General features: G+C 47.9%; 1 protein-coding gene across 1 annotated transcript in view; it reads right to left on the bottom strand.

Annotated features, from left to right (window-relative positions):
• Positions 1 to 1,498: 1,498 nt before the first annotated feature.
• Positions 1,499 to 27,779, bottom strand: part of LOC144142993 (putative acyl-CoA synthetase YngI) — a 32,908-nt gene continuing 6,627 nt past the window's right edge. The window contains exons 5-17 of the mRNA XM_077674819.1: positions 27,020 to 27,073; positions 26,116 to 26,234; positions 21,937 to 21,984; positions 19,834 to 19,951; positions 16,625 to 16,720; positions 14,620 to 14,768; positions 13,580 to 13,671; positions 10,826 to 10,902; positions 8,801 to 8,908; positions 6,973 to 7,118; positions 3,100 to 3,241; positions 1,969 to 2,079; positions 1,499 to 1,723 (exon numbers count right to left, since the gene is read on the bottom strand). Coding sequence (XP_077530945.1) covers positions 1,604 to 1,723; positions 1,969 to 2,079; positions 3,100 to 3,241; positions 6,973 to 7,118; positions 8,801 to 8,908; positions 10,826 to 10,902; positions 13,580 to 13,671; positions 14,620 to 14,768; positions 16,625 to 16,720; positions 19,834 to 19,951; positions 21,937 to 21,984; positions 26,116 to 26,234; positions 27,020 to 27,073 — 1,380 coding nt within the window. The 3' untranslated portion in view covers positions 1,499 to 1,603. The remainder of the gene's footprint in view (positions 1,724 to 1,968; positions 2,080 to 3,099; positions 3,242 to 6,972; positions 7,119 to 8,800; positions 8,909 to 10,825; positions 10,903 to 13,579; positions 13,672 to 14,619; positions 14,769 to 16,624; positions 16,721 to 19,833; positions 19,952 to 21,936; positions 21,985 to 26,115; positions 26,235 to 27,019; positions 27,074 to 27,779) is intronic.

Raw genomic sequence — 27,779 nt, 5'->3', positions numbered from 1 at the left:
AACATGGTGACAATGCCCCGCTACCTCAAAATGACTAACACCAAATTTACCCACTCAAGGAAAAGAATGACAAAAATGAAGAATGTTGTAGATATAAAAACTTTTTATTGTGCGGTAAGGCAAACTTTCACAAAAAAAGAGGCTTGCGCTGGACAGAAGTGAGTTTAGAAATTTCGGGCAGCATTTACTGGACTACTTTTCTGCAGCACACACCTTGTGTTTATCCGGATGTATTACTACAAGACCAATAAACTAGACACCATTCCGAATATATGCAGCGAGAAAAATGAATATTTCCCGATAGCTGAAACAAAATGATAATACCCAGAGAATAGCGCGATAATATAAGACTTTATTGGGAAAAAAGTGCGCCCGATGCAGCCAACAGCGTAAACAAAAAGCTCAACACATGACGAAGGCGCGCAGAGCAGAAAGCAGGCCACGAGCGCCGTTATCTGTTATAATGTACGGGCTTTCACGATCGTCCGCTCTAATCTGACGCAGCGAACGCAAGCCCGTGATTTCATTCAATTGCCGTCGCGGGCAACAGAAAACGTCCAGCGAAGCAACCAGTCGGGTAACGAAAATCCCTCTCGAATGCTGCAATGTCAAATTGAAAAGCCCCCAGCGAAAAGATACATCCAATGAAAACACGGAAACCGTTACGGGAGTATACTCACCGAGTTCGCTTTCACTGGCGCCGGGGCATCGGTCCAACATGCGAACTTGACGCTGGTCGTAGAAGAACGGGCCGTGTAGCGCTGCCAGTCACAAATGGGCTCGCCGCAGCCTCCGCGACTCACGCCGACAAATAAGTCTTGTAACAGCCATCCTCGCTTCATCGTAGGGGTATCACAGCGGTAAAAAGGCTCGAGTGGCGCGAAAACGCGCCCACCGGACCTGCGGGCGCCGCCATTTCTCTATATCCCGTCATGCAACGGAGAAATCAACGGCCGCCTGGAGAGAGGGCGCGACAAGCATCTCTTATAGGTTACAGGGCGTTTTATAGGTTACAACGTAAAGGTTACATGACAAATTTTGTTGATGTAACCTATAAATCATTAATGTAACCTATAAACCGCTTTTAACTTCCCGCTTGTAACCCTTAGAATGGACTGGGATGAAGAAAATATCAAAATGGATACATTGTAACCTTTATTTTATAGGTTACATTCTTTTAGAAGTTACATTATGGGTTACCAGGATTAGAGTGTAGTGCAGGTCTGCGGATTAATTTCGACCACCTGGGTATCTTTAACTTGCGCCTAAATCTCGAACACACGCGCGTTTTTGCTTTTCGCTTCCATCAGAAAAGCGGCCGCTGCGGCCGGGAATCGCACCCGCCTCCTCGTGCTCAGCAGCGCAACGCCTTAGCCACTGAGCTATCGCGGCGGGTATTTCAAAGTCACATTTCTTGTGTTTATTCGGTTAAAAGAAACGTCGTTCCTGGCTAGGATGAGGCTGAGCGAGACACCAAAGGCTACTGCTTTCAAACTGAACAAACTTTATTTTTCGTTCATGGCTGATTTAAATGCCCGACAAAGCGATTTTAATCAAATCAATCATCACTGGTATAAGTTTGTCGCAAAAGCAAATTTAGAGTTCAAAGGTTTAATTTTTTACGGCTCTCTTCCCTCATCTTGTACTTTTGTATTTTGCCAGAAACGGTTTTGGGGAAAGTGTCGACGAACAGAATGTACTCGGGTATCTTGAAGTAACTGATCTGAAAAAGACAAAAAAAGGAAGCAGACGGTAAATACGAACGAACCTGTATCCTGGTAGCATAACTTCATAAATGGGAGTGGTACATGTAGAGTGAAGTGGTTTTGTTGCGCTTAAGTTATTATTAAAAGGACTGCGGCCACAAGCCCAAACCTTCAGCATCACTATACGATCCACTGGAAAAGTTTATACCGCATAAAAAACAAAAAGAGAGCGGCATAGAGCAAAGCCCCAAGGAATGTTTACCTTTCCATCACAGAACTTCTTGATGTCGTCTTCTGTGACTTTCTTTCCCGATTTCAGCACCACCCAGGCACAAACTTTTTCACCAAGTCTCGCATCGGGAACGCCGATAACCTTTAGAATGCATGGGCATAGGAGTACAACTGTGTGTTACGGACATGAATTCGACTACCCTTAATGTCCAAAACAATATTAACACAAAATAGTTCACATTTTACTTTTACTAGGTGAAAAATAACGTTTTCGCAACACACGCAATATTTTCTAGGGTCCAAAAGCTCTTCAACTGGTTTTTCTTAAATCTAAAGCTGCGTACATACTATCATCATCATCATCACCACTACCACCACCAACATCACTATCACCCGCCTATCTACGCCCATTGAAGGGCAAAGGCCTCTCCCACAGATCTCAAATCATCCCGGTCCTGTGCTAACTGCTACCAATTTATCCCCGCAAACTTCCTGATCTCATCTGCCCACCTAACTTTCTGCCGCCCCCTGCCACGCTTCCTTCTCTAGGGATCCACTCTGTTACCCTCAATGACCGACGGTTATCTTGCCTTCGCATTATATGCCCTGTTCACGTCCATTTCTTCTTAGTAAGTTCTACAAATATGCCCTTAACACGTGTTTGCTCCCTGACCCACTCCGCTCTCTTCTTGTCCCTTAATGTTACACCAATCCTCTTCCGTTTCATTGCTCGCTGAGTCGGCCTCAATTGAAGTTGAACCCTCTTAGTGAGCCTCCAAGTCTCGTTAAGTGAGCCTCCAATTTGCCTACATATATGCAAATGCACAAACTTCAGAGCTTTAATAGAATTTCATTCCTAACCGGGTTGAAGATACAGTTAAACTCGAATGTAACGAGCTTCTATGCAACTATTTCCTGGATTTAACGAAGCTTTTCAATTGCCCACGGCTAGCCCCATTGAAGAAAACGTAGTACATGCGGGCGAGCAGTGCGAGGTCAGTTGCCAAGTTCATGTTATGAAAGCCTCGAGGATAGGTGTAATTTCGGTGCACAGGGGTTTTCAAAGTCAATGTTCTCAAGCCGTTTCCTATGCAATTTTCCGTTTAATTTTCCAGTGCGGGTTTCGCTTAGAGCCATGCAACTTTGATCGCTCGCGACTCGCCTGGACCTCCTCGATGTCTGGATGCGTGTAGAGGAACTCCTCCACCTCGAGGGGGCTAACGTTCTCGCCGCCGCGGATAATCATGTCCGTTATACGGCCCGTGATAATCACGTGGCCGTCTTTGGTCATCATCGCCTCGTCCCTATATTAGAAAAAAAGATAATAAGTCAATTTTTCACGTTTCGTGCGTGGGAAGCCGATGGTATAGACATGCAAATGCCTGTTGGCAGGGCAAACCTGTGACGGCACACACAGGTTTTGTCTTCGGCAGGAGCCGGACTCCCTACCCGTCCTCAGGGAAAAAAAAAAACAAACAAAAAGAAAAAACTAAACCGACGCCATATTTCAAAATTAGAAAAAAAACTTCAGACTACTTAAAAGGAGTAGTGACGCGAAATCTCAAAGCTCGGATAACAATGTAAAAAAAAACTTCCTTTGTATATGAAGATAACCCCTCGGAAGTTCAAACCGTCACAGTTCAGTAGAACATACTTTAAATCACTTTTAATCCTTGTGCGCACAAGAAAGCTCATCTGCGCCATCGAGCAACTTCATGACCTCATCTGTGCTTCGAGCCAAACGGCGACGTCAGGGCTCCGGTGACGTATCGAGGCGGCCGCGGTGCGCCTTTCCGCCTTGTGCATCACGTGACAGTTTTTGTGACTAACGTCACGTGCGACTACAGCCGGTCGGGCCGTTCTTGCACGCTCGCGCCCCCCCCCCCCCCCCCCCCCCCCCCCAGACCAGCATCGGCTCTGTTGCGACGAGAAAAGAGACGTCAAAGGAGACTTTATGTCAAGGCAGCTGCCTCAATGTTCGCTTCACCGAAACCGAAACTTACACGAATAAACCGAGCTGCAAGTATTTTTTATGCTGCGTTCGACAATCTAATGGACTATTCTATGATTAGTGGGCTCAAAGACACCTATAGCCACGAAAAAAAGACGTAACACAAAAATTTCGTGTCAACTCCTCTAACCTTCCGCTCCTGGAATATATTTTTTTTTCTTCAAAGGTATTCTAAAATGGCTGATAGTTCATCTTAGAGCCCTATTCTCGACTGCACAAATTCCCGACAAACTGGGAATTTGCCGGAAGTCTTTTCTAATTGGCTTTCAGTTTGGGTCACGTGCTTCCGGTTGACAAAGCGGTTGTGTGTGCTGTCGCCATTTCGACGTTTTATGACGTTTACGGGCACCAGTTTTAAAGTTTGACTTATTTCTGTTTTTGAAAGCGCATAATTCTTGGCCGGCAATGAAAAACCAGACTAAAAGCACTAGACATGACAACGTAGGCCAGTATTTGTTATTAAACAACAATAATGCCTACAATACACGCCCTGTCTGTGATTGGCTGAGAAGGCATGACGTAATTTAAACAGTTGGCGGAAATGACACGTCATGCATTGGCAACTTCAGCCTGCGTAAAAGTGATGTAATGTTACGTAACAGCTTCACAATGGCGGCTGATTTTGTCGCAACATAATGGCAAAATAGGGCAAAAATTGCCCCGGCTTTCAGTGCCGCGAAATGTCCGCGGATTTGCAGCAGGCGCAGTTTCGCGTGCCCGCTGTTTAAAGCATGTTTTCTACCGAAACGAATTATAGTTTCAACTGTTTCCAAGTCAGCGATCATGGAGCATACAAATAACGTGCAGCATATTGCTTTTATATTTGGCAATACAATAAAAATTATCTGTTTGGCGTACCCGCTTTATAAGAGGGCAGTACAAGCCTCTCCATGACAATGAGAACCCAATGCATGGCATTTGTCCACACTCGTCCTAGTAAGCTGTTGGGTCCCATGATCGAACTCAAGAGAAAAACAACAAAGAAAAGTGACTCTTTGGTTCATTACAGCGCTGATTGAAGTCGAGATTGACGAATGAGTGAATCGGCGACATCGGGGCGCTCCGCGGTTATCAGGCGTAGCGCTTCGCTGCCCTTATGTGTCATACAATTCAGCGATGGTCGCGGCCGTCTTTTTCTGTGATCACGCCATAAACTCGTAACAAACCAGCAGACGATGGCGTGGCGGTGGTGGCGGCCGGGAAGGTGATAACGCAACAAAGCTTGCATTGAGGCAGAGAGCCCAGCTTTGTTACTAAAAGCGAATGAAAGAAATAACTAGATGCGGTAAAAATTGTGTGGTGTTCTTTAGCTCGCCATCCGCCTTTCGCTCACTTTTGGATCAACGTTACTCGATCGCCTTGTGGTGTTGACGCCAAATTTGACCTCCAGAAATGTGTTTTTCTTGTCAGCCTCAGCTACCGTCTTAATTTTTATAGTACACGTCAGGTGTTTTATAACTTTTATGCACAATATTTGATACCTTGGGTGTGATCTTTTTGAGTGAAGCGTCAAATTACACTGCATGTCGTCAGAGCTATACGTGCATCACGTCACTGATTGCTTACGTTGTGCTTACGCAAAAAAACATGGCGAATTTCCCGGGAATTTGTGCAGTCGATAATAGGGCCCCAGTAACCTTTTCTGAACAAGGGCTATCTACCCTGATTTGGTTTGAAACAAAAGGCTTCGGCGACATCACGGGCCGTGACATGCCTGCTTTTGTAGCGTAAGCTACACCGGCCGAGGTTGAGATTCGCGTGGACCTTGAAGGCCCCTGCTGCGCAAGCGCGATGAGCATTGGATTGGATTGCATTGGATTCTATTTGGATTGGCTTGGCTTGGATTTGGATTGGATTAAATTGGATTGTATTGGATTTGATTGGATTGAATTGGAAATCCAATCCAATTGGAGTACGGGTGTGTAGAGAATTGGGTCTACACATTCGCCGGTCTGCGCATTCCAGAGGAGTGACGTCCGCGGCAGAAGTACTGGCGTCGGCGCATGCCCAGCTGTGCGCCTCGGTTGCCCAGATGCCAAGTCTGACGCTGCGCAGGAGCCGTTTGATAGCCGTTTCGCGTGGCTTCTGGAGAGCCGTGCTGCGCATGCGCGTGGAGCCATGACTGAACTGGACCGGACCGGACTGGACTATACTGGACTGGATTTGATTTCATTGGATTGGATTGGGAATCGTTTTATCAGCAGTAAGCATGATAATCAGCTAATCCTAGACAACCAGGAAACCTAAGAATAACCAGCTGAACCTTAGCTCACGCTACATATATCCTGGCATAGCCGAACTAAGCCACTGTTAATTTTTCACTATTCGTTCATGTCCCGCTCTTTATCTGAATGACATGTTCCCGAAAACGACCGGTCGGTTTGGCTGGTATAAAGTTTACCAAAGGTCAACAGTACCTCGTAGACTATGCCTATCGCAGATCTAACGAAGGGTTTGGCATGCTTCTTTCACATTTTTGTGCAGACTTTGTGGAGATTTTCTCTTTCGGCGCTATTCGCGAGCGAATCCTGGCAACTTTTGAAGTGACGTGTCCCTTTCTTCATACGCTCTGCGGTAGCCCTTTGTTAAACAGCTATGGTTTTTCTCAGCCCAGTTTCAGCACAGCACTGACCACCAAGCGCAGAAAGCGTGCGGTTGTTCGTGTTCAGATAGCATTTATTCTATGATTTGGATTAGTTAAAATACCGCGGAATAAAATCCGAAACCCGGAGAATTGTATACTTACAAGGTAAAAACTCCGAGAAACACCAAAATTTCGATAAAAACAACTCCGAAAAACACCCTCCGAATTTTACCCGAAAATAAACTCCGAAAACCCGGAGCCCTGCATATAAAGGGTGGTTTTCAACTTATCTAAGAAGTGATGGCGTACATACCGCGGTGCGGTTCTACGGGCTATGGCGCGCTTACAAATAGCGCCTGAAAGGCACAGCACGGATGTTCTCTGGCCACCCTGGCCGCTGGGCAAACAGCTCGCTTAGCTACAAGTGAGCGAACACCGACCCGGTATAGTACCACTCGTCGCGAACCGCATCTTTGGTCTTGTCGGGTTGGTTGTAGTACCCGAGGAAGACGAGGTAGCCCCGCACGCACAGCTCTCCCCGAGTGTTCAGAGGCACGGTGTTGTGCTCGCTGTCCACGACTTTCACCTGCAGACGGAGTACCTCGTGAGTATACCTCGTGAGTCAACGGAGTTCCTCGTGAGCTTAAGAGCTGTAACCGAAGCTACGATCTGAATTCAATCGCTTGTATGTGAACAGTACTAAATGCATGCGAAAAAATGGTAGAGAGCACACTATAGTTCATTCAGCAAGCTTCGCGCAGCCCAGTGGATGCAGCAATGGGCCTCCTCGATTATCAGTCCCGGTTCGTCCGCGGACTGCGCAAGACGCGATCCGGCGCTCTTTTTTCCCATGTATTCCTATGGGGCTTCCGGCTCGGGGGCAGTCCTCGGGCTGCCCGCGGACCGTCCAGGACTGGTAAATCGAGGAGGCCCAATATTGTTCTCAACTGCCCACCCAAATTACGGCGCTAACTCACCGTGAGAATATGTGTTAGTAGGCTGAATAAACGTGACACTGTGGTTGAGACCTCGGAAGGACATTGATTGATTATGAAGTTTGACGTGCAGACGCTGCAGAGACAATGGGGTGCGCCGTAGTGGAGGGCTCCGGGTTAATTTTGACCACCTGGGGATCTTTACGTGCGCCAAAATCGCGACCACACGCGCGCTTTCGCTTTTTCCCTCCACCAGAAAAGCGGCAACCGCGGAAGGGAATAGAACAGGCGTCCTTGTGCTCAGCACCTTGGAAAGATATTTCTGTCCGCTCGTTTGGCAGGTGAAACCTGAAGGACCCAACGTCTATTGTCGCTTTCTTCAGCAGACCGTGGTAGAATCTTACGGTGAGCATCAGACGCGCTAATGTGGTGGGCAGTTGAGAACTAGCATCTGCTGTGTTGCACTATAGTTATTCATCCCCAGAGGGAAATGTTGGAGACGTCAACACCGAAAGAGATTAAAAAAATTGCGAAGCGATCTCCGCCAATTTCGGCATTCGAACTCCGGCTACTGCCGCTGGAATTCACGTCCTAGTCTTTTTAGCTTACTCACAAAGCCGGGGAAGATTACGTCGCATCGGGAAAGCGTTGGCATTGAAATTTTGTTTCTCACTGAACTTGCTCTTGGTTTACTTTAGGCTCCTTAGGTAATCCGCCTGGGACGTTCCACTGGAATGTTTACTGACAAGAACACCGACCTCTTTTCTGCCTTAAAGAGTTCTTGTGGAACGTTCATTTGGTTCTTATCATTCACCGTCCTCGGTCACGGAGTACCGCTCCTTTAATAAAGACCTGTTTTTTATGAAACATTCTCTAAAGGAAGTGTTTGTATCGGATGGCGTGAAACATCACAGGCACAGCTGTCGCTGTAACACATGTGACGCCCGCCTGCACCGTTACACAGCACAATCTTTAATGGCCTGCTAATGCAAAAACATTGAAGTATGCTTTGAACATTTTTCTTTGTTAAGTTATCACAGGGGTTGCCTTAGTTTTCGTCTCATTTATATGCTGCCCAGAGCAGTTCTGAGCCGTTCTTGAGCAGTTCGGAACTTGCTCTGCCATAGAGATTCTGCGGACAAATAAAATGCGAACTACTCTAGAGCAGTTCTACATAGGCAGACCAAAATGGCAAATAGAAGATACCATTTTTCATCCCAGTAGTGGTCGAGTCCTGAAGTACTTCGAATAGATTTCTTTTCTAGCAGTCATTGTCAATACCCCTTACGCGTCTCAACAGCAGACATGCCGGTTGATCTGGATGAGACGTTACCTCAACGTGATCCAGCGGTTTTCCGACCGTGTGGACCCACTCATCCATAGGCTCATCGGGAGTAGAGCCCGTCACAACTGGACTGCATTCCGTCGTCCCGTACATGATCTGCAACGGTGTGTGCTTTAGCTTCCGCGTGAAAGAATGGACGCGAGGGGCGAAATTCTGAGTTGTGAACGTTTCAACAAAATGGCCGCCATCCCGCCCTGCGTAAGTCGATGTCCAGCGAAGCTTTTGTAAACCACTACAAATGTTGATGGGGACGGTATGAAGTGTTTTTCGTCGTAGCGGCTGGCCTGTCGCTTGCGCTCGGCTTCTCTGGCTGCAAATACTGGGTCCTGCCTAACCTGACGAATGCGCTCGGCGTTTTGGGCAATAACATAGCCTTGCTTAGTGACACTAGTCATGCCTATCCTTCACACAATCTGCAAACATAGAATATACCAGGAGCACATGGAGAGGGGGGTCCCATTGTTTACAGGCACCTTATCATCCATAGTGTGGTTTAGGTGCTTGTTTTGTGGTTTCCTTAACCGAGTACTGAGCTCTATGCTGTATGTCTGATTAGCCTGATGCATTTACTCGGCGTCTGAGGCGCGAACTGCTGTGTCCTGACTAGGTTCGATTGATTGTCGGGTTTAACGCGCCGACGCAACGAAGGCGATGAGGCGCGCCGTAGTGGAGGGCTCCGGATTAATTTCGACCCCCTGGGGATCTTTAACGCGCGCCGAAATCTCGTACACACGGGCGTTTTTGCTTTTCGCCTCCATCAAAAAAGCGGCCGCCGCGGGCGGGAATCGAACCCGCGACCTCGTGCTCAGCAGCGCAACGCCTTAGCCACTGAGCCACCGCGGCGGATCTTTGACGCGTGCCGAAATCTCGTACACACGGGCGTTTTTGCTTTTCGCCTCAATCAGAACAGCGGCCGCGGCGGCCGCTTTTCTGATGGAGGCAAAAGCAAAAACGCCCGTGTGTACGAGATTTCGGCGCACGATAAAGATCCCCAGGTGGTCAAAATTAATCCGGAGCCCTCCACTACGGCGCGCCTCATCGCCTGCGTGGCGTCGGCGCGTTAAACCCTACAATCAATCAACCACGGCGGGTGTGTCCTGACTAGGTTTTTGTTTACGACATGAAGTTTTCCGACCAACTCGAGGCTAACAGCTTCGCTGTAAAAATTAAAGTGTGCGAAACAGTGATTCACCGAATGGGCTTTGGCGCCCTCTCTTGACTAGTTTCAGTATCAGCCTGGCGTTGATACCTAGAGTACTCCCGAGAGGGCGCCGCAGACCCTGAAAAAGGCTATGAATTGACACTTCATTTAGTTTTCATTATTTTGGGGTAATTATTGCGTTAACTCATGATTTCTTTATTATTTATATTCATCGTCGTCATCATCATCAGCCTATATAGGCCCACAGCCGGGCAAGGGCCTCTCCCGTAGATCTCCAATTATGCCTCGGTTAGAGCTGAATATCGGCTCTGCAGCGCGATCCTGTATATTTTATATTATTATGTACTGATTTGCGGCCTAGTAACTGCAGCCTCCGTGGCAACGGCGCCACCACGGCCACGGAGATCACCCTGAACTCTTTGCTTATGTGCAACTTGTGCCGGGTGGCCTCATGGGATTGACATCGTCTGCGTAATGCGAGAGACCCAGGTTCTATCACAACCAGGGTAAGCCGCGATCTTTTCGAAGCCTAGGTTGGGGTCCGTGACGCCACGTGACTGCGGTGGCTAGATACCATGACCCCGGGCAAGCCACGATGACCAGCCAGGCCCCTTGAGTGCTACGCACATACAATGTCCACATCGCCTCCATTTTGGTTGTGGCATAGCTGTACTTGCAAGGCGTCTGACTAGTGACGTGCACAGATACCGAATTGTGTTGCGTTACACCAGATTGTCTGCTTTCGGCCAATCAGGGCTAGCTGGAAACGAACAAGGCTGAGAATTCCGCCCAAGGGTCGCTTTGGATTGTTTGAAAAGAATGACCGAGCAGCCACTATCGAGTGTACGCACGTGTAGCCTTTTGGTGTTGAGTCGCTCGATGGAGTGCTTGATCACATCTGCTGGGCACGGGGCACCGGCCATGACCGCTGCAACAAGGTACAATGGTCGCACTGCATTAGGGTGTAATGCTGCATTCATGTTTAATTAGGAATGTTTATGGCAGAATTTGAAGCATGCCTTGTTCCAGCAAAAAGTTCATGCGTAAGTACGTCACAAACGCGCTCTCCACCAACATTCAATCCTGCGCGTTGCGGCCTCCGGGTAAGGCGCATCAGCCGAGGACAAAACGCACTGAAGATGAAAAAATACTTCCAACATCCCATCCAATACCAACTGAGCGGTGGAGGCGGCTACAGTCCTCTCCATTTTATGGTGCGCTTATGTGCAACGCGGCGTGGATTTTAGGACGTGCTTCGCAACCTCTCCAAATTCCCATTTTCTTACATCAAACAGTCCAACCACTTATATGCTCTCCATGGCTTCTATGACTGTTAGCTTTTTTTTACCGTTGATTCACCGAGGCATAATGCTTATGTTGATTCACCATTGATTCACAGTTCATAACGCTTATGTGCTGTATACCAATTGCTATGGCCTCGGTTCTGGCAGCCTTGGTTCCACAAGTAGCATAAGAGGGTCCCAGGTCAGTTGACAATTCATGACACTGTCTAAAGGAGATAGCGTTTGTGCCGCGTACCTGTACGCAATCTCCCGCTTCCCTTCAAATTTTAAAATCTTTGTTATATGCTTGCCCATCTTCACTCCTTTCCCCTCTTTCTTCTCCATTTCTCTTCTACTCTCCCATGCTCTATCCCTGTATACCCTCCTTCACTACTGCCCTCTTCCCACTACACCATTCTCGGAGACCCAACCTCGTATCCTCCCCTATGTCATTCCTCGTCACACCGACAACTATCCCTCCCATTCCACTTCTCTCCCTCTGCTCTACCTTTTCCCTCTTTGTTAACCCTTTCTCCTTTTCTCCTTCGTGCCATCCCCATGAAGCCTTCACGACCCACGCGCAGGCCACTACTTGCGTGCACCAGAAGACCTGTACTATTGGTCTTCGCCGCCATTTGATGCAAAATTAAGTGCACTCGATCATTCATTCACGCCTCCTTCCCCCTCCCTTATCGCTTTCGCCATCTTATTCTCTAATATCCCCACCTCTTCTTCCCATCCACCTTGATACCTTTCATCTCCTATCGCCTTCCCAATCTCCCTCCCCTTCCCCTTTCCTCTCCATGCTTAATTTACTTCTCTCCATGGCTTCGCTCCTCCCCCTCGTGACGTCTCTCCCCTCTCCCATGTTCGTTTTCCCTTTACCGCTCTCCCTTTCCCCACCCGTTGCACTTTTCACCGACTCCTCATATCCATCCGGTTATATCGTCATCTACCTCACAATTTTGCCCCTTCCATTTCCCTTTTCCTATTTCTGTCCAGGTCTGTCCCCTTCCACGGTGTCACGTGATTTGCCCTGTAGGTCAAGTGACCACACGAAAAGGCAGAGCACGTTCTGGCGATATGATAAATCATCTTCACGCAGGTGCTACTTCGGGCGCAGATCGTCAAATGGTACCAGAGAGGGTGACCAACAGTCTGCCCAATTCCTTGGCTACTCTGGGAAGAAACTGTTTCAGCCATCAGTGTGTCTAGATGAAACACAGAGTGCTGCCAAACCACTTCCCAGCCAGCACGCGTTTCTACAGGAGGCCATGGAAAGTGCTGCCCAACCATCTGCCCAACCTCTTGGCCACAATATCGGACGACATGCGGAGAGTGATGAATTTTAACAGGGAAGCTGTTTAAACTTTCTTCTTTCCGTGCGGATTGTTAACCGGAAATTTCGCTCGGCGAAGCAGAGAGAGAAAAAATTCTAGACCAAGAAATATGAGGGAAAGTCGGGAGGAGGCAAGGAGCCTACGAGCAGGTGTTGGGGGTGCGTGACTGAAAAAAGAAAGAAACGCTTCACGTGGTCGCAATCGAACCTGGGTTCCTGGCGTTAAGAAACAGACGTCTTTCCCACTACGCTATAATGTTTTCTTTATTGATTACGCTAACATCGCATTCGGGAGCACAGCGTGGTGCGGGCTGGGTTCGTAGCGCGTGTGTTGGTGTTGGACTTTGGCTTAGTTGAAGCGGACTTTGGCTTCGGACTGTGGTAGTGTGAATTTTGAACTTCAGGAGGGTAAGTTGTGGTCTTTGATTTAACTTGCATTGAGAAAGCTTCGCTTTTTAGCCATCTTCCTCTTAAGAAAGGGGCAGACCTAAAAAAAGCCAAGTTAAATTGATTGGTTGTAGGGTTTAACGCACCGACGCAACGCAGGCGATGAGGCGCGCCGCAGTGGAGGGCTCCGGCTTGATTTCGACCACCTGGGGATCTTGCGTCGAAATCTCATACACACGAGCGTTTTTGCTTTTCGCCTCCATCAGAAAAGCGGCCTCCGTCGCCGGGAATCGAACCCGCGACCTCGTGCCCAGCATCGCAACGCAAAACCCAAGTTAAAGCTGGGGAAGACCACCAGCTCCGCTGTGCCCGCAGTCTTCGCATATCAGTTGTGAAGGTGGCAATTTTTTTTTATTCCATTCCTAGCATTTAGAAATTTCCTGCTTCACGCAAAGAAAGGCGAGCTGTGCACACGTGTGGGTGTGCGTATGCGTAGTGAATACATTTTAGATCTCCCCATATGACTTGCACGAACTTGTCTGTGATGCATTATTGCTCCAACAATGAGGTACAAGGATGGTGAAAGTTTTGCGCACCTTTACGGACCGAGGAAACGTCATAAGACGAATTTTCCACATTACGAATCATATCGATGAACATTGTAGGCGTTCCATATATTACAGTGCACCTGCGTCAGAAAAATCGGGTTAGTGCTGTAACTCCGTGTTTTTCCTAAAAAAATGCTGAAGTTGTGTGACGAGGACTCGCGATGCGCTTTCCTTATATGTTTTTAGAGAACATTCGCAGTAATCCACAAGCACTGGGTTAGTTTTCGTTTTAATAAACGATGCTGTTTTTTATGTCCTTAACCGTTACTACTACTGACATTATTTCTTCCAAAGTTCGTTGGGCAGGTCGTTTTTTTAAGGTACTTAGTTTCACGCATGCAACACAATTGTTTAGCAAGTGGTTATAAATTTTTGATGCAGGCTTTTTAAAAACAACTTACAGGCGTGGCTGTAACTCCCTGTACGGACATTTTTAAAGTATGAACGTTGGGTTGTTTGTGACCGCAGCGAGACGGGTGAGCAAGTGTTAAACGCGAAAAACAGCGCTATAGACGGAAAAAAAGGGGAGACTTGACACACGCAGCACTGACTCCCAACTAAAGTTTTATTGAAAAGAAAGGGGGTTTTAAGCACGTTTTTCAGAAAGAACATATACAAAAACTGATATACCAGTACTAGTGATTATGAAGTTACATACCTAATCTCCTTGTCCATTAATTCCAACGAAGGACCGCTGATGCAATCTTTTCCCCTTTGGTGTATGACCAGCGCTTCGAATATCTCACACGTGCGTTGCTCTCGGTATGCGATGCGTGCGTTGCGTTGCGTGCGTTACTATCCGTAAACGTTGCTTTAAACGGGTTAAAAAACCCCTTTCTTTTCAATAAAACTTTAGTTGGCAGTCAGCGCTGCGTGTGTCTAGTCTCCCTTTTGTCCTGTCTATAGCGCTGTTTGTATCGTTCAGTATCATGTAACAACGGGCCCGCATTACCCATCTTTTAGAGAGTAAGTGTTCATCACGTTCACTAAACTCTCCCTTCGATGCCCAGATGAGGCAGAGCCCTCACCGATGTTTCGAAATGGCTTCAAGGCTGCTTTGGCCGCTGAACCCGGGAGCCGCCAAGACAAGGGTGGAACCGAACAGGGCTGCGTTCATTGTGCCGATGACGCAACCGAAGCAGTGCATCATCGGAACGTTCAAGCAGATGATCTCGTCCTTCAAAGAAGCAGAACAGATCAATTAGTTAAAGTACGGCTTGCGATGTCTACAGCGTTTTCTAAAATGCAGTGTACGTACAAAAGCATCACGAAGGGGCTGTACATGCCTTTCTGTTACGAAGAAACTTACGAGCTGCACTTGTCCATACTCCTTCTCGTAATCATCTAGCCGGGTAGCACAATTAAAGACTCCCGAAAATAGATTTAGAATAGCAGCAAAATTACCAGCTGTTATTATCGCACCGGCCGAATTCGCAATCAGGGAACAACGAGCCATTCGGCGGTACCATGATGTCGATATCTCTAATAGGGTCAAGAGTTTCCTGTCAGCGCACTGGTAGTCCCGGCAGAACTGCGTGCGCCTGTGAACATATTTAAACGTGCCAATTAATAGTGACTGATTGGCAGTAACAATATCATAAGAGTACATGCCTTTTCATTATAACGAAGTCAACGGTTTCATAGAAATAACCTAAGCACTCTGCAGCACGGCAATAATAACGGACATTGAGTGGTAGCGCCATAGATGTGATGCTATACCAACCTCAGTCGATACCGCCATGTGGTGACGTATATGCAGTTTGCAAGTTACTATACTACAACTGACAACTGAATTGTGCCCTTAAAAATAAATAGAAAAAAAATGGCCACGTATCCCAGTCGAAAATGTCGACAAGACAAAGTTTTGTAGTTTTGTCGTATTTTCGCGTGTCGTACTGTCGTCTTGTCGTGTTCTTATACCCGCCGCGGTGGCTCAGTGGCTAAGGCGTTGCGCTGCTGAGCACGAGGTCGCGGGTTCGATTCCCGGCCGCGGCGGCCGCTTTTCTGATGGAGGCGAAAAGCAAAAACGCCCGTGTGTACGAGATTTCGGCGCACGATAAAGATCCCCAGGTGGTCAAAATTAATCCGGAGCCCTCCACTACGGCGCACCTCATCGCCTGCGTTGCGTCGGCGCGTTAAACCCCACAATCAATCATGGCGGGAATCTGATGTTCTGGCGTGTGTCGTATTCCTGTCTTCATTTTGATGTTCCGTAGTGCCGCATTCCTGTCTTGTCGTGATCCTGATGCTCTATCAGTAGTTTCACATGTTTTGAATGTTATTGTTTTCTTTTGTTTATTGTTTTCATGTTTTCTTTTTGCTCAACAATATTGACGAGTATAGAGTATGTTTTTGGGTATAGGTGTTTAGGAACGTTTTGCCTAGAGAAACTACTCGTTCAAGAATTCTTTTATATTTTGGCAGGATGACTGAATCAAGGGACAGACAGACAGACAGACAGACAGACAGACAGACAGACAGACAGACAGACAGACAGACAGACAGACAGACAGACAGACAGACGGACGGACAGACGGACAGACAGACAGACAGATGGACAGACAGATGGACAGACAGACGGACAGACAGATGGACAGACAGACGGACAGGCAGGCAGACAGACAGACAGACAGACAGACAGACAGACAGACGGACGGACGGACGGACGGACAGACAGACAGATGAACAGACAGACAGACAGACAGACAGACAAACTGAGGGACAGACCAAACCTTTCGAGTTTACAGAGCCAAAGGAAGACAACCGCCTTCAAAATATGGATAAATACTTCTGTAACATTGTTTAGTTCAACAATCGCTGAATTGGAAGAGTACGCCCAAGTGAATTCATCATTACGGTCCTTCGACAGGACATCTAAAGCACTAAAATAACGTGTAACGCATATGCCAGTTAAGAAAACGACAACATATGCTTGAGTCGTTCTGCGGGCTCAAAATCAGCACGGGCTAGACTACCCTAGGCCGCGGGGCGACATGGTTTATGAATTTCGAATAACCACTGGTCTTCCCTCACCTGCTCGTGGTATCCCAACAGCCGTCCAATGCAGTTGGCGTTATTGACGATGTTGAAGTGAGACAGCAAGGCACCTTTCGGCTTTCCTGTAGTGCCCTGAAAAGCGCATTGAGGGATCAGGTAAAAAAAATAAACCGATGACACTTTAGACATCCGCTAATCCCAGTATAGACAGGGAAAGCTATTGGCGCCGAGATTCGGCGGTCAAAAGCCCATTCATCGACAGACAATTGGTCAACGGCCCTCTCGAAGAATTTGACAATTAATGGCGGGCCTATTCTTCGAACGGACATTTGTTAGAAGTATCCATTTGGATTAAAGTACACCGTAACGTCGAATAACAACTAGGAAGCACTGCGGCACGGAAGATTTCAGGCGCAGATTACAGGTTCCCTATACGGTTGCTCTACGTGTAACAACACCGCTGTATTGAAACCAGCTTTCTGACCCCAATAAGCGCACAAATCTTATAGCCCACTCTGCTTGAAAGCCGGCGCTGCATTTTAGTGGGGACACTTAAAGGAGCACTGACACGAAAATTTTATGTTACACTTTTATTGCTTTTATCGATGCCTAATGGTCTGGCGAACCTGAAACAGCACTTCAAATACTTCAGCGCGCGATAGTTAATTACATTGAACGGCCTGAAAATCATTTGTTTCAAATTCCCGCGCTTTCATCCCGAACGGCGCATATGACAGAATCCCGGCCTGACTTCACCGCTTTGTGCGGGCGTCACCGGCGCCCGCTTGAGAGGGTGTTGCGCCCGCTCGCCGCTCGTGGGGCCGCGCGCATGAAGTGACGTCACGAGCTTTTGACGAGCGCTGTCGCGTCACTTGTTTTGGCTTCACGGGGTGATGTCACGCTGATGTCCATTTGCTGAGTGCCGCTCCGTTCGCTGCTCCGACGGCGCGATAAATGAGATCCAATTGAACTATGTTCTTCGCGTTGCAGGCTGCTCATATTTCAGACAGGGTATTCTGTTGAGTGAAGGAAGCGAACTGTGCAACAATATTAACGCCGGAAATTGGTGTCAGTGCTCCTTTAACGTGGTTGAGCTGGTGATTGTATGTTAAAGGGACACTGAAGTGAATCTGTCGAACTTTTCTGTTTGTTTACATTGCATGGACTGGCGCAAACTCTTTTCATCGTTGATACAGGCTATACTGTAGTTTTAAATTTATATAGCCCAAAAGAAGAAAAGGTACAGTAAATGTTGGTTCGTTGTTTCTTGGTGATGATCTGCGGTGGTGCCTGATGGTTGCGGCACTGACGACACGACGGCGATGGTTGGTAAGGGTTTTTAAAACTGCATATTTACACGGAAGATATATACAGAATATTTACAGACTGAAGACAGAGTTAACGAAGTAAGAAATAAAGTGAGAGTCTTAAGCCAGATGAAACTTTGTGCACGTGGCACCCCCGTCTGCGACGGACCCTGACCTAAGACTACCCAAGTGGTGAGATCCTCCCTAACCTAACCTGGCTAGCCCGGCAATACGCCGGCCGTGCATAGCACATAAAACCTTGAGGATTCGACCACGAGACCTCGTGTCTCGTGATTTTGATGGGTTACTTAGGCTCCACCCCCGATACACAGACCAATCAGTATCACCTGGCGCCCTGATTGGACGGATTACCAAATCAGGCCTAAACCCCGGTGGGCAGCCCCCCGTAACCCTGAAAGGCTGGTCACTCTCTCATCACTAGAAAAAAAAGGAAAAGATCAAGAGCAAACCAAACAAATACAACAAACATTCAAACACCCGAGGAAACACGTGCAAGCGCCAGGGACAAGCTTCTACGAACGCGGCATGCGTCGCCTGTTCCCACGCTTCCCCTCCAAGACTGGACAGCCACTCAAGCCAGCTGGGACCCATAAACGTCCATTTTAATGAAAGGCGGGGCGACTGCGAGATTGCCCGCCGTTGACAGGCTATTCCCCATCGATCTGTCGATATGCGATCCGTCGTATAGGCTGTTTTTTTTTGGACGAAGGTTCGATTCCCGGCCGCGGCGGTCGCTTTTATGATGGAGCCGAAATGCGAAAACGCCCGTGTGTACGAGATTTCGGCGCAAGTTAAAGATCCCTAGGTGGTCAAAATTAATCCGGAGCCCTCCACTACGGCGCGCCTCATCGCCTGCATTGCGTCGGCGCGTTAAACCCTATAATGAAATCAAAATAAATCGGGCTGTTCATTTTTTTTGTTCCAGCATTTCAAGCAGCTTAGATGAGTATTTATTGAACAGGGCTTGTGCAGTAAGCTTCTCCCAAATCCCTACAAATGTCTTATCACTAGCGGCTACGTTCACTGTCCCGAAAATCGATCGTGAATGTGTGGTCGTTCTTCTGACCGCTGTGCTAGTTAAGTTAACCCTGCGCAAGAAGTGCTTCCCGTATCTTGGTTTTACGCTTTACAATAAAGGTTTTGGTCCATTGTAGCTCCTTATTACCTATAACAGCTTCTCTGACCTTTCCCCGGCCTTTAATTAGCCTTATGTTTTCTACCAGCGTACCAGTCACACAGTCATATTTAGCTTACTGTCCAGTGAAGAAAACTCAGCGGAGCGTCGCATGTGCGCTTGTGCGAGGCTTCCTTGATTTGAACAAATTTACTAAGCTTGACACAGTCTACAAACTAACAAACTAAAGCCACATTCTTCCGGGCACAAGTCTTTTCGTGGCTTAGTTTTAACTGAGCGAACAAAGTGCGACAACCCGCCGGCGGCCGGCCGACTGACTCTGCCGGAGGGTCGGTGAGCCGCGGAATAAGCGCAGTCAAGGAGAGTAGGAGAGTAATCATTATGCGGAAGGTCATAGGAAATCGGTAAGGAGCATGCAGAGTTAAGGGTAACACTTCAGGGTTGGTTTTTTAGATAAATAAATTCGTGCAAACACCCCACCAGTGGTCGAAACATGGCGTAGGGGCTCCAGATTTCAACTTCCACAAAAAATACCACATGGTAGACTCGTTGGCCGGTTCCAGTGAGCTTAGTGGGAAAAGATTTTGTCCCCGTAATATGATGCGAACAAAGCCAGCGGCGACGGTCTAAGTTAGTGAAAATCTACTATAAATTGAGTGAGAAGAGTGACTGCTGTTTTGAAATGCAAAAAGAAGTCCCAAAATCAACGTTAATGAGCCTGCTTGGTGGATTATGCCATTAAGTTTTGTGGAAAGCTTGTGCACAGTGACCACGAGACTTACTGAGGTGAGCTGCAGGCTAACAGGCAAGTCGGCACGTATCCGCGAAGCCCTTGACTCCAGGTTGGCATAGTCTTCCGCTGTAGCTTGCGACAGTATGTCATCGTAGCTTAGCGTTCCCCTGCAATCGATAAAAATAGTAAAAAGTAGCTCAGGTTTAAAGCTTGTAAACGCGATTGTACCGAGCGAAAGCTGATGGCCCAGCCGGCTCTACATACATGGCGAGACAGAGCGACCAAACGCCGCCGAAGCAGCCGTTAACCCTCGCCAGTACACGTGGTACCACAGAGGCCGAGGCTTTCAGCGAGCGCATCACGTGGCGTGACGTTACACAGCCACTCTTGCGCTCCGGAGGCTCAAGTTCATTTCGATGCGATGAATAACCTTGCGACACGTGGTGTAGTGCAGCTTTCGCTGAGGAACGTAACTTATTATTCACGGACATAATGCATGGTTAATTATTGAACACGAAAGCGTGGTAGGTCGACAACCACTGGGTAGAATTATCGGTGACCAATCACATGCGATCGTTATTTCGAGGAGAGACGTGTCCTCAGCAGATTACACGGAAGGAAGGGGTACATCCATCGATACTTGAAATTCCAAGCTGCCAAAATCCAAGTCCCTTCAAAAGAGCACGGAATCGCTTACATTACAATACGAAACAGCGAGGGTCAAGTTAGATTGTGCACAAACGAATTCCTCTAAGAGATAATCAACAAAAGTATTTGGAGGTGGTAGCTTCAGAAGCAAATTTTGAAGTCCCCTGTTATTCACTGGGTTGCCGTTTATGGCAGAGAAATTAGCTGGAATTTGGGAATTCGTGTTTCACCTTGTACCGCACCAGTATAAAGTGTGGTGCTCTTATACTGACACCATGCTATCGCTGCTCTCTTTTCTGCCTTTGGGTTCGATTTTGACTACTTTGTTGGTGTCGAAGCGATACAACCCGCCTTTTCTGTGTTTTCCAGGGTTAGGTCGTACAACTGCCTACAATTTGCACTTGTACAGCCGCCCAAATTTTGAATAATGTAGCGGGAGTGACGACCGACCGGCATGTCAGCGCCTTATCACGGTGTTCAGCAGCTAAATAGTTGAGAGTACGCGCACGCGTATAGGGCTATCTGCTGCATGAGTGTCGTCTGCTACGCTGTTTCCTTCAGAGTGGTACACCCCCTGCCACTGCATCTGAATGACTTTGTGCCCCACGCTGCTTAGATACCTTTGGCGGTAGCGAAACGGCATTGCAAGATAAGAAAAACAGGGAGTGTGTTGCCCTGAGAAGAAAAGCGGAGCAGACGACGCTCCCACAACAGATAGTTCTATGCGCGTGCGGGTATACACCTTTTCATCTGTCAATCTTTCATAAGTTCAGAGCATGTTCTGGGCTGTGTTGCGCAGGTGCAGTTACATCTTCCTGTCGACTGCGCCAATTGTAGGGTCGCTAGCACAGCCCACTGATAAAATGGAAGCTCCCAGGAAAAAGAAAATAAAATGGTCTATATAGCCTCGCCTATTTTGTCGGTGAACAACGTGATAAGGCGCTGACATGCCGATCGGTCTTCGCTCCCGCTATATTATTAGAAATTTGGGAGGCTGTACATACAATTCTACAGCTACTACAAATTCCGGACATTTAAGTCGACTTTCGGTGGCATTCTCGCTGTCCCGCCAACAACGGACATGAGACTGTTATAGCCGATCAGAGACCAGTCCTGGCACGCCACCTGGCGATCGACCGGCGTAACCGCACGCAATCTATGGGGTACACGTGAAGGTGCTCCGACCATGCATCTATCCCGTTTCGGTATTGCGCAGTCAGCAACTGACGTCAGCGTGACTGTGCGTGAGTAAAAAGGCCGCAACTGGATGCGTACACCCACAAAATCTCCGCATAATGGGTGCAGTATGCCGATTGGGTTCCCGATCTGCCAGTGCCGCAAACAAGCGCAAACATCTAAGTTCAAGTACTTTATTTCTATATACAACGCTATATTCAACATTCAGGCTTCGAAGGCTTCGAAGCCTTGACGTTGAGCATTTATTTACCGCTGGTAAATTAATATTACCAGTCCGCAAAACGAATGAAGTAGTAGATGTACTAACGGTTTCGCAGAGTCCCCGAGCAGGATAACGTGCTTCAGGCGGGGTAACCTGCAGAAAAGTTGCGTCCGGAAGGCAGAGAAAAGAAACAAAAGAGTCATGTACAATAGAGGGGGGAGGGTGAGAATTTCGGCATTCGTGTGTCATCACCACCCCCACATAACTAACGCAATAACAAACACAAAAGTAGCCTTGTTGTCAATAAGAATTTGGCAGATACTTTCTCGAAAATTTATGTGATGTCATTTTAAAGATGACAGCAACGACGTATGCTTGTCGGTCAAGGAATCGAACAGGCGACTCATGCATTTTTTGGGCTCTGAATGTCCACGCGCATCAGGTGAGCAACACTCGGGGCGGGTAAATGGGAATCAAAAATACTACCGATACGGGCTAGAATTGCTCGTATACAGAGTAGCCAATTAGGATTAGGATTAGGAAAAACTTTATTTGTGCCTGCAAAACGACTAAGCGCCGCGACGCGGGCCTGGCGTCGTCCTAGGGATTGCCGTTACTAGGCGCAGCGCCAACGCTTCCCATCACCGGGTCGCCTGGTCTGTGCTTTTCGAGCGCACCCCGGACTTGCTGGACGGCCCAGAGTTGTGTCCTTGTCGCTACTGCATGCAGCGTCCTGGAGCTGCGGCGGATAAGTTCTTGATTGAGCTTCGTTTGGAAACCGGGCACAGTCCCAGAAGATGTGACACTGGTCTGCCAGACCCACACCACACACTTTACACACGTCCGTCGAATAAAGTTCTGGATGAAATCTGTGCGGCGTTGCCGGGGCGAGGATGGACCCGGTCTGGAGCTGTCGTAGTAGAACTGCTTCCTCCCGGCTCAGGCCCTGGTGGGGGGGTGGCATGACCCGTCGAGCCAGGCGGTAAGCCTTGGTGATCTCGTTGTAGCTCACGAGGCGATCTTTGTTCGCGAACCACCACGGACGGTCGGTCTCGGAGGAGCGGAGGGTAAGTGCTCGCGCCTCCGAGTGTGCCGTCTCGTTGTGGTTGGGTGCGGTTGCGCATTCGCCCATGTGTGCCGGAAACCACTTGACACGAACTTCTCTGCCCTGGAGCCTTGCCTTGCCGATGATGGCGGCCGCCTTGGCGCAAACGCGACCTTTCGCGTAGTTGCGTACGGCCATTCTCGAGTCACAGAGCACTGTGCGGCACTCAATCTCAGAGATCGCCGGGGCGATGGCGACCTCCTCGGCGTCCGTGGCTTCGGTGCACCGTACACTCGCAGTCGTCGTCTTAGTGCCTGTGGAGGCCTTAACGGCGACCGCGACGTAGCCTTCGTGCTGGTACTCTGCTGCGTCGACGTAACGCGCGTGCCCGTCTTTGGCATGCATCTTGATGAGGGCTTTGGCCCGCGCTGCACGCCTCTCCTTGTTGTGCTCCGGATGCACGTTTCTAGGTATTGGGTCAACGCATATGTGTGCCATCGCTTCCTCGTTTATGTCGCGCTGTTGCCGGTCCGGCGTGCGAGGGTTGTAGCCAAGGTTCTCGAGGATTTGGCGTCCCGTCTTTGTCATGGAGAGACGTTCCAGCTGTGCCGCCAACTGCGCCTCCGTGATTTCTTCCAGGGTATTGTGCACTCCTAGCTGTAGTAAGCGCGCAGTGCTCGTGGTTTCCATAAGGCCCAGTGCCGATTTGTAAGCCTTACGTATGAGTGTATTGATCTTGGCCCGTTCCATGACCTTCCAGTTATGTTACGCGGCCACGTACGTAATGTGGCTGATCATGAAGGACTGGACGAGTCTCACGAGGTTGTCCTCCTTCATGCCCGTTCTTTTTGAAGAAATGCGGCGAATGAGGCGAATTGCCTCGGCCGCCTTGCTGTTGAGCTTGGCAAGGGTTTCACCGTTGCTGTTGTTCTTGTCAATGATCATGCCCAAAACCTTGAGTCTTGTTACTTCGGGGATGCGTTGCCCCGATGCGGTGACTATTTTGATACGGTTGGCTTCATAAAAATGTCCCGAAGCACCCTAGGCCGACGCCTCTGTCCTTGTCACACCTTATTTCATAGAAAACCGCAATCGCTTCGACTGAACTTCCTGGCACTCGCCGTCACCAGTAAAAATTGAACGCAATTATAGGTAACCCCCTGGCCACCAAATCGGAAATTCCCATAACCCAGCCAATTTTACTGCTCCTTTTCTGTATATCGGTAAATCTGCGCTGTAAAAGAACCATAAAGGCAAAATACAAGTTGGGGTAATTAAAAAGGGTGCGTTGTCAAGATGAAAACGATACCTGAAAAAAAAAAAAGGCCGCGTATCTGCTCCGTTCGTCGCAAATGTCGACGAAAGACGTTAGTCGACTGGCGCCCCTGCCAAGTAAATGCCTCCCTTCTCTTTTCCGCTTACCTTTCATGCTGTTCCTCTCCCGTCTCGTTTCTCCAAAGAAAACACGCTAGAGGTTTGCTGAAGTCAATTTAAATTTACCGCGTTCCACTGCCCCAAGTCGGGTGTCTCGATACCAGCGCTGTCGTACAGTGGAGACGCTGGTGAATTGAGGTACCCTATATACTACGATGTTTAGAGCCACGTTGCCCTACTCCACGAGTGTTACAAGCGGAACGTAGATCCCGCATAGTGGAACCCTTTGTTGCTATTGCCGTTTGATTTCTTGAATGCCGCGAGGAGGTAGCGCGGGCAACAGCCGGCGACGGTTTTCTGCAGTTGATGTAGTAAAACCAAGCATCCATGAATTTTTAAATAAAGGGACACTGCAAATATAACTTATTGATTTTCTGCCTTTTATTTGCGTAATGTCTTGTTCTTGTTCAACATGGTTGACAAGTGTGAACACTGACACCGGACTTGGACGTTTAGATTTGGCTGTGGGTATAAGATACTACAGGGCAGCTCCTGTTTCGCTTTGGCCGGGTGGCTGAATCGAGTTACAGACAGACAGACAGACAGACAGACAGACAGACAGAGCAAAATTTCTGCGTTCAAGTAGGCAAAGAAAGACTGTCGCCTCTAAAAGAATTGGGCTCTAAAGAGACGAGAACGAAGGTAGACAAGAACGACAATTACAGGTGCATATATTCCGTTGGTATTCCTTTAGTCCTCGTCTTTTTAGAGCCATGTTTTTCTTTCACTGCATAAATGAACGAACCAGCTCAACAAGTAGTGTTGACAATGGCGCCAATTTTACGCGAACTTCAAACGATTAATGAAGATGTTAAAGATAATATAAAGAAGTGGCGACACCACCCGGCCTCTTACCGGCGATTTTTCTGTGACGTCACTGAATCTTGTTTGTTGGATTGGCGGCCACCGACCAAAGTCCCCCATCAAGAAACATTGCAGGGCGATGGTAATGGGGCCTCTCGTTCCGCTAAACGTATAACTTGAACGCTAAGGAACCATGATTTTAGCGTTGAACCGCGTTAAAGGAGCCATGAACAGAAAATACAACTTCGTTTAATTTGAAAGAATTCTAGGATTCAGTATCTCACTCAGCTCCATTACAGCCACAAAAGATGTTTTTTTAACGAAAAAAACGCAAGAAGTATTTAAAAACTTTCAAATTTTGCGCCACAGTGACGTGTTATGAGCAAGAATGACGTCATACGGGCCAACAGTAAAACATAATTTTCAGTGCGTTAACTGCACGTTAGCATTCAAGTGATGCGCTCAAATGGAACTAGAGGCCCCATTACAGACGTCCAGTCATGTGTCGTCGCGACAGGTCAGTTAGGCGGCCGCCAATCGCACAAACAAGGTTCCGTGACGTCATAGAAAAGTTGCGGGAAATTGGCTAGGGGGTCGCGACTGCTTCACACGTTTTCCTTAATATCCCCGTTATTTGTTCGAAGATTGCGATGATATTGGTATCATTGTTATCGGGACTAAGCCGTCTTTCTAATAAACCTAACTTGTATTTTGTCTTCATGGCTCCTTTAAGTCACTCCTGCCCATATTGCGTCATTCTGGCACGAAATTAGAAGGTTTCCCAGTATTTCTTGAGTTCTTTTCTTTTTTGGGGGGTGAGTTAAAAGACGTCTTTCATTGCTGGAATGAAGCGGAGTAAGTTGCCAAAGACTAGTTCTTTCAAATAGAAGAAGGTTGCGTTTTGTCGTCATGGTAAAGTAAAAAATTGCGAGGCCTGCTTTCGGTACATCGTCACAATCGCAGATGGACCGGCGGATTTCGTGAGTAAGTTGGTAACGCACCTGCTACTCTCGAGTTCGCCCGGTTTGCAGCGCTCAAGTTCTGGTGCGAGCTGCAGCAGCATTGCATAGTAGTCGTACCGAGCGTATTTCTCGGACACGATGAGAGCTTCGCACTCCGCCTGCGAGGACGGTATACCCTTTTCACGAGCCTCCGTCCTTTACACGGTTCTTATTTCATTTTGTCACACCATCATCATCCCCATAATAATAATAATAATAATAATAATCACCAGGCCAGCAGGGTGAAGGCCTCTCCCATTATTCTCCAATTATCCCGGTCCTGTGCTAACTGCGACCAATTTATCACCGCAAACTTCTTGATCTCATCTGCTCATCTAACTTTCTGCCGCCCCCTGCCACATTTGCCTTCTCTAGGGATCCACTCTGTTACCCTTAATGACCAACGATTACCTTGCCTTCGCATTGCATGCCCTGCCAACAAGCATTTCTTCTTCTTAATTTCTATTAATATGACCTTAACACGCGTTTCTTCCCTGACCCACTTCGCTGTCTTCCTGTCCCTTAATGTTACACCTATAATCTTCCGTTGCATTGCTCGCTGAGGCGTCCTCAATTTAAGTTGAACCCTCTTATTGAGCCCCCAAGTTTCTGCCCCGTAGGTGAGTACCGGTAAGATGCCGCTGTCATACACTTTCTTCTTCAGGGACAATGGTAGACTTCTATTTATTATCTGAGAATACCTGGCGAATGCACTCCACCCCATTCTTATTCTTCTGATTATCTCTGCCTCATGGTTGGGATCCGATGTAACAATTTGGCCTAAGTAGATATATTCGATTACCACTTCCACTGCGTGGCCACCTATCTCAAACCGCTTATGTCACACAACTACTGCAAATTTTGCGAAAAGCGACCTCCATAGGAGCGCATACGACAAACGTACCAGGTTCAGGCAGTACTCTATCTCCGGCGCTTGATACGCCGTGTTGATGTTGACCTACGTAAAAAAATAAGAAGCAACAACAAAACAGAAATTATAAGGTCGTGTAAGTACCACGCTACGTAAATACGCTTGAATAGGACGCTATGAGTTCTGAAGACTAATACAAGTTGTGAAATGCTGGGAATCACATCACGCCGACTGTTCTGGTTATATTTCACTTGGGAAGCCCGTACATTGCCGTGGTCGTGGTCGGCAACACGGTCGGCAACACGGTCGGCAACGTGGTCGTGGTCGGCAACAGACGTGGTCGGCAACACAGAAAGGTTTAACCAAGCGAAACCAAGACTTAACCAGACTAAGGAAGCTTTTGCTTTGCATATCCAAGGTTAGCTGAGCTAAACCGCAGCCATTTTTTTCACGTTAGTGATAGTTCACTTTATCGAGAAATTTGCATCACTGTACACACCTCTTACCTACTCGCCTTTACACCAAGCTGTTAGAATTCTCGCAAACAAAAATGACCAACTACGAAAACTTGTAATGAGTTTTGTTTATTCTTTTCTCGGCCTTAATCTCCTTTATTTACAAAGGGCTGCGTATAGGCTAACACGAATAGTTGTTGAGCACGTTATGTTGTACAACCGGAACACAATCGCTTAACGTGGCAGTTTTCGTGATATCATAAGAACACAAATGAATTGAGCCAGTCAGAGTGTAAGTTCCCCCCTCCCCCCCCCCCTCCCCCTGGTGCACGCCACCT

The sequence above is a fragment of the Haemaphysalis longicornis genome, unplaced genomic scaffold, assembly GCF_048455015.1.
Source record: "Haemaphysalis longicornis isolate Haplotype H1 unplaced genomic scaffold, Haemaphysalis longicornis Haplotype H1 scaffold_6, whole genome shotgun sequence".
In the NCBI taxonomy this organism is placed as follows: domain Eukaryota; kingdom Metazoa; phylum Arthropoda; class Arachnida; order Ixodida; family Ixodidae; genus Haemaphysalis; species Haemaphysalis longicornis.
This window is presented reverse-complemented; position numbering and strand designations above follow the sequence as displayed.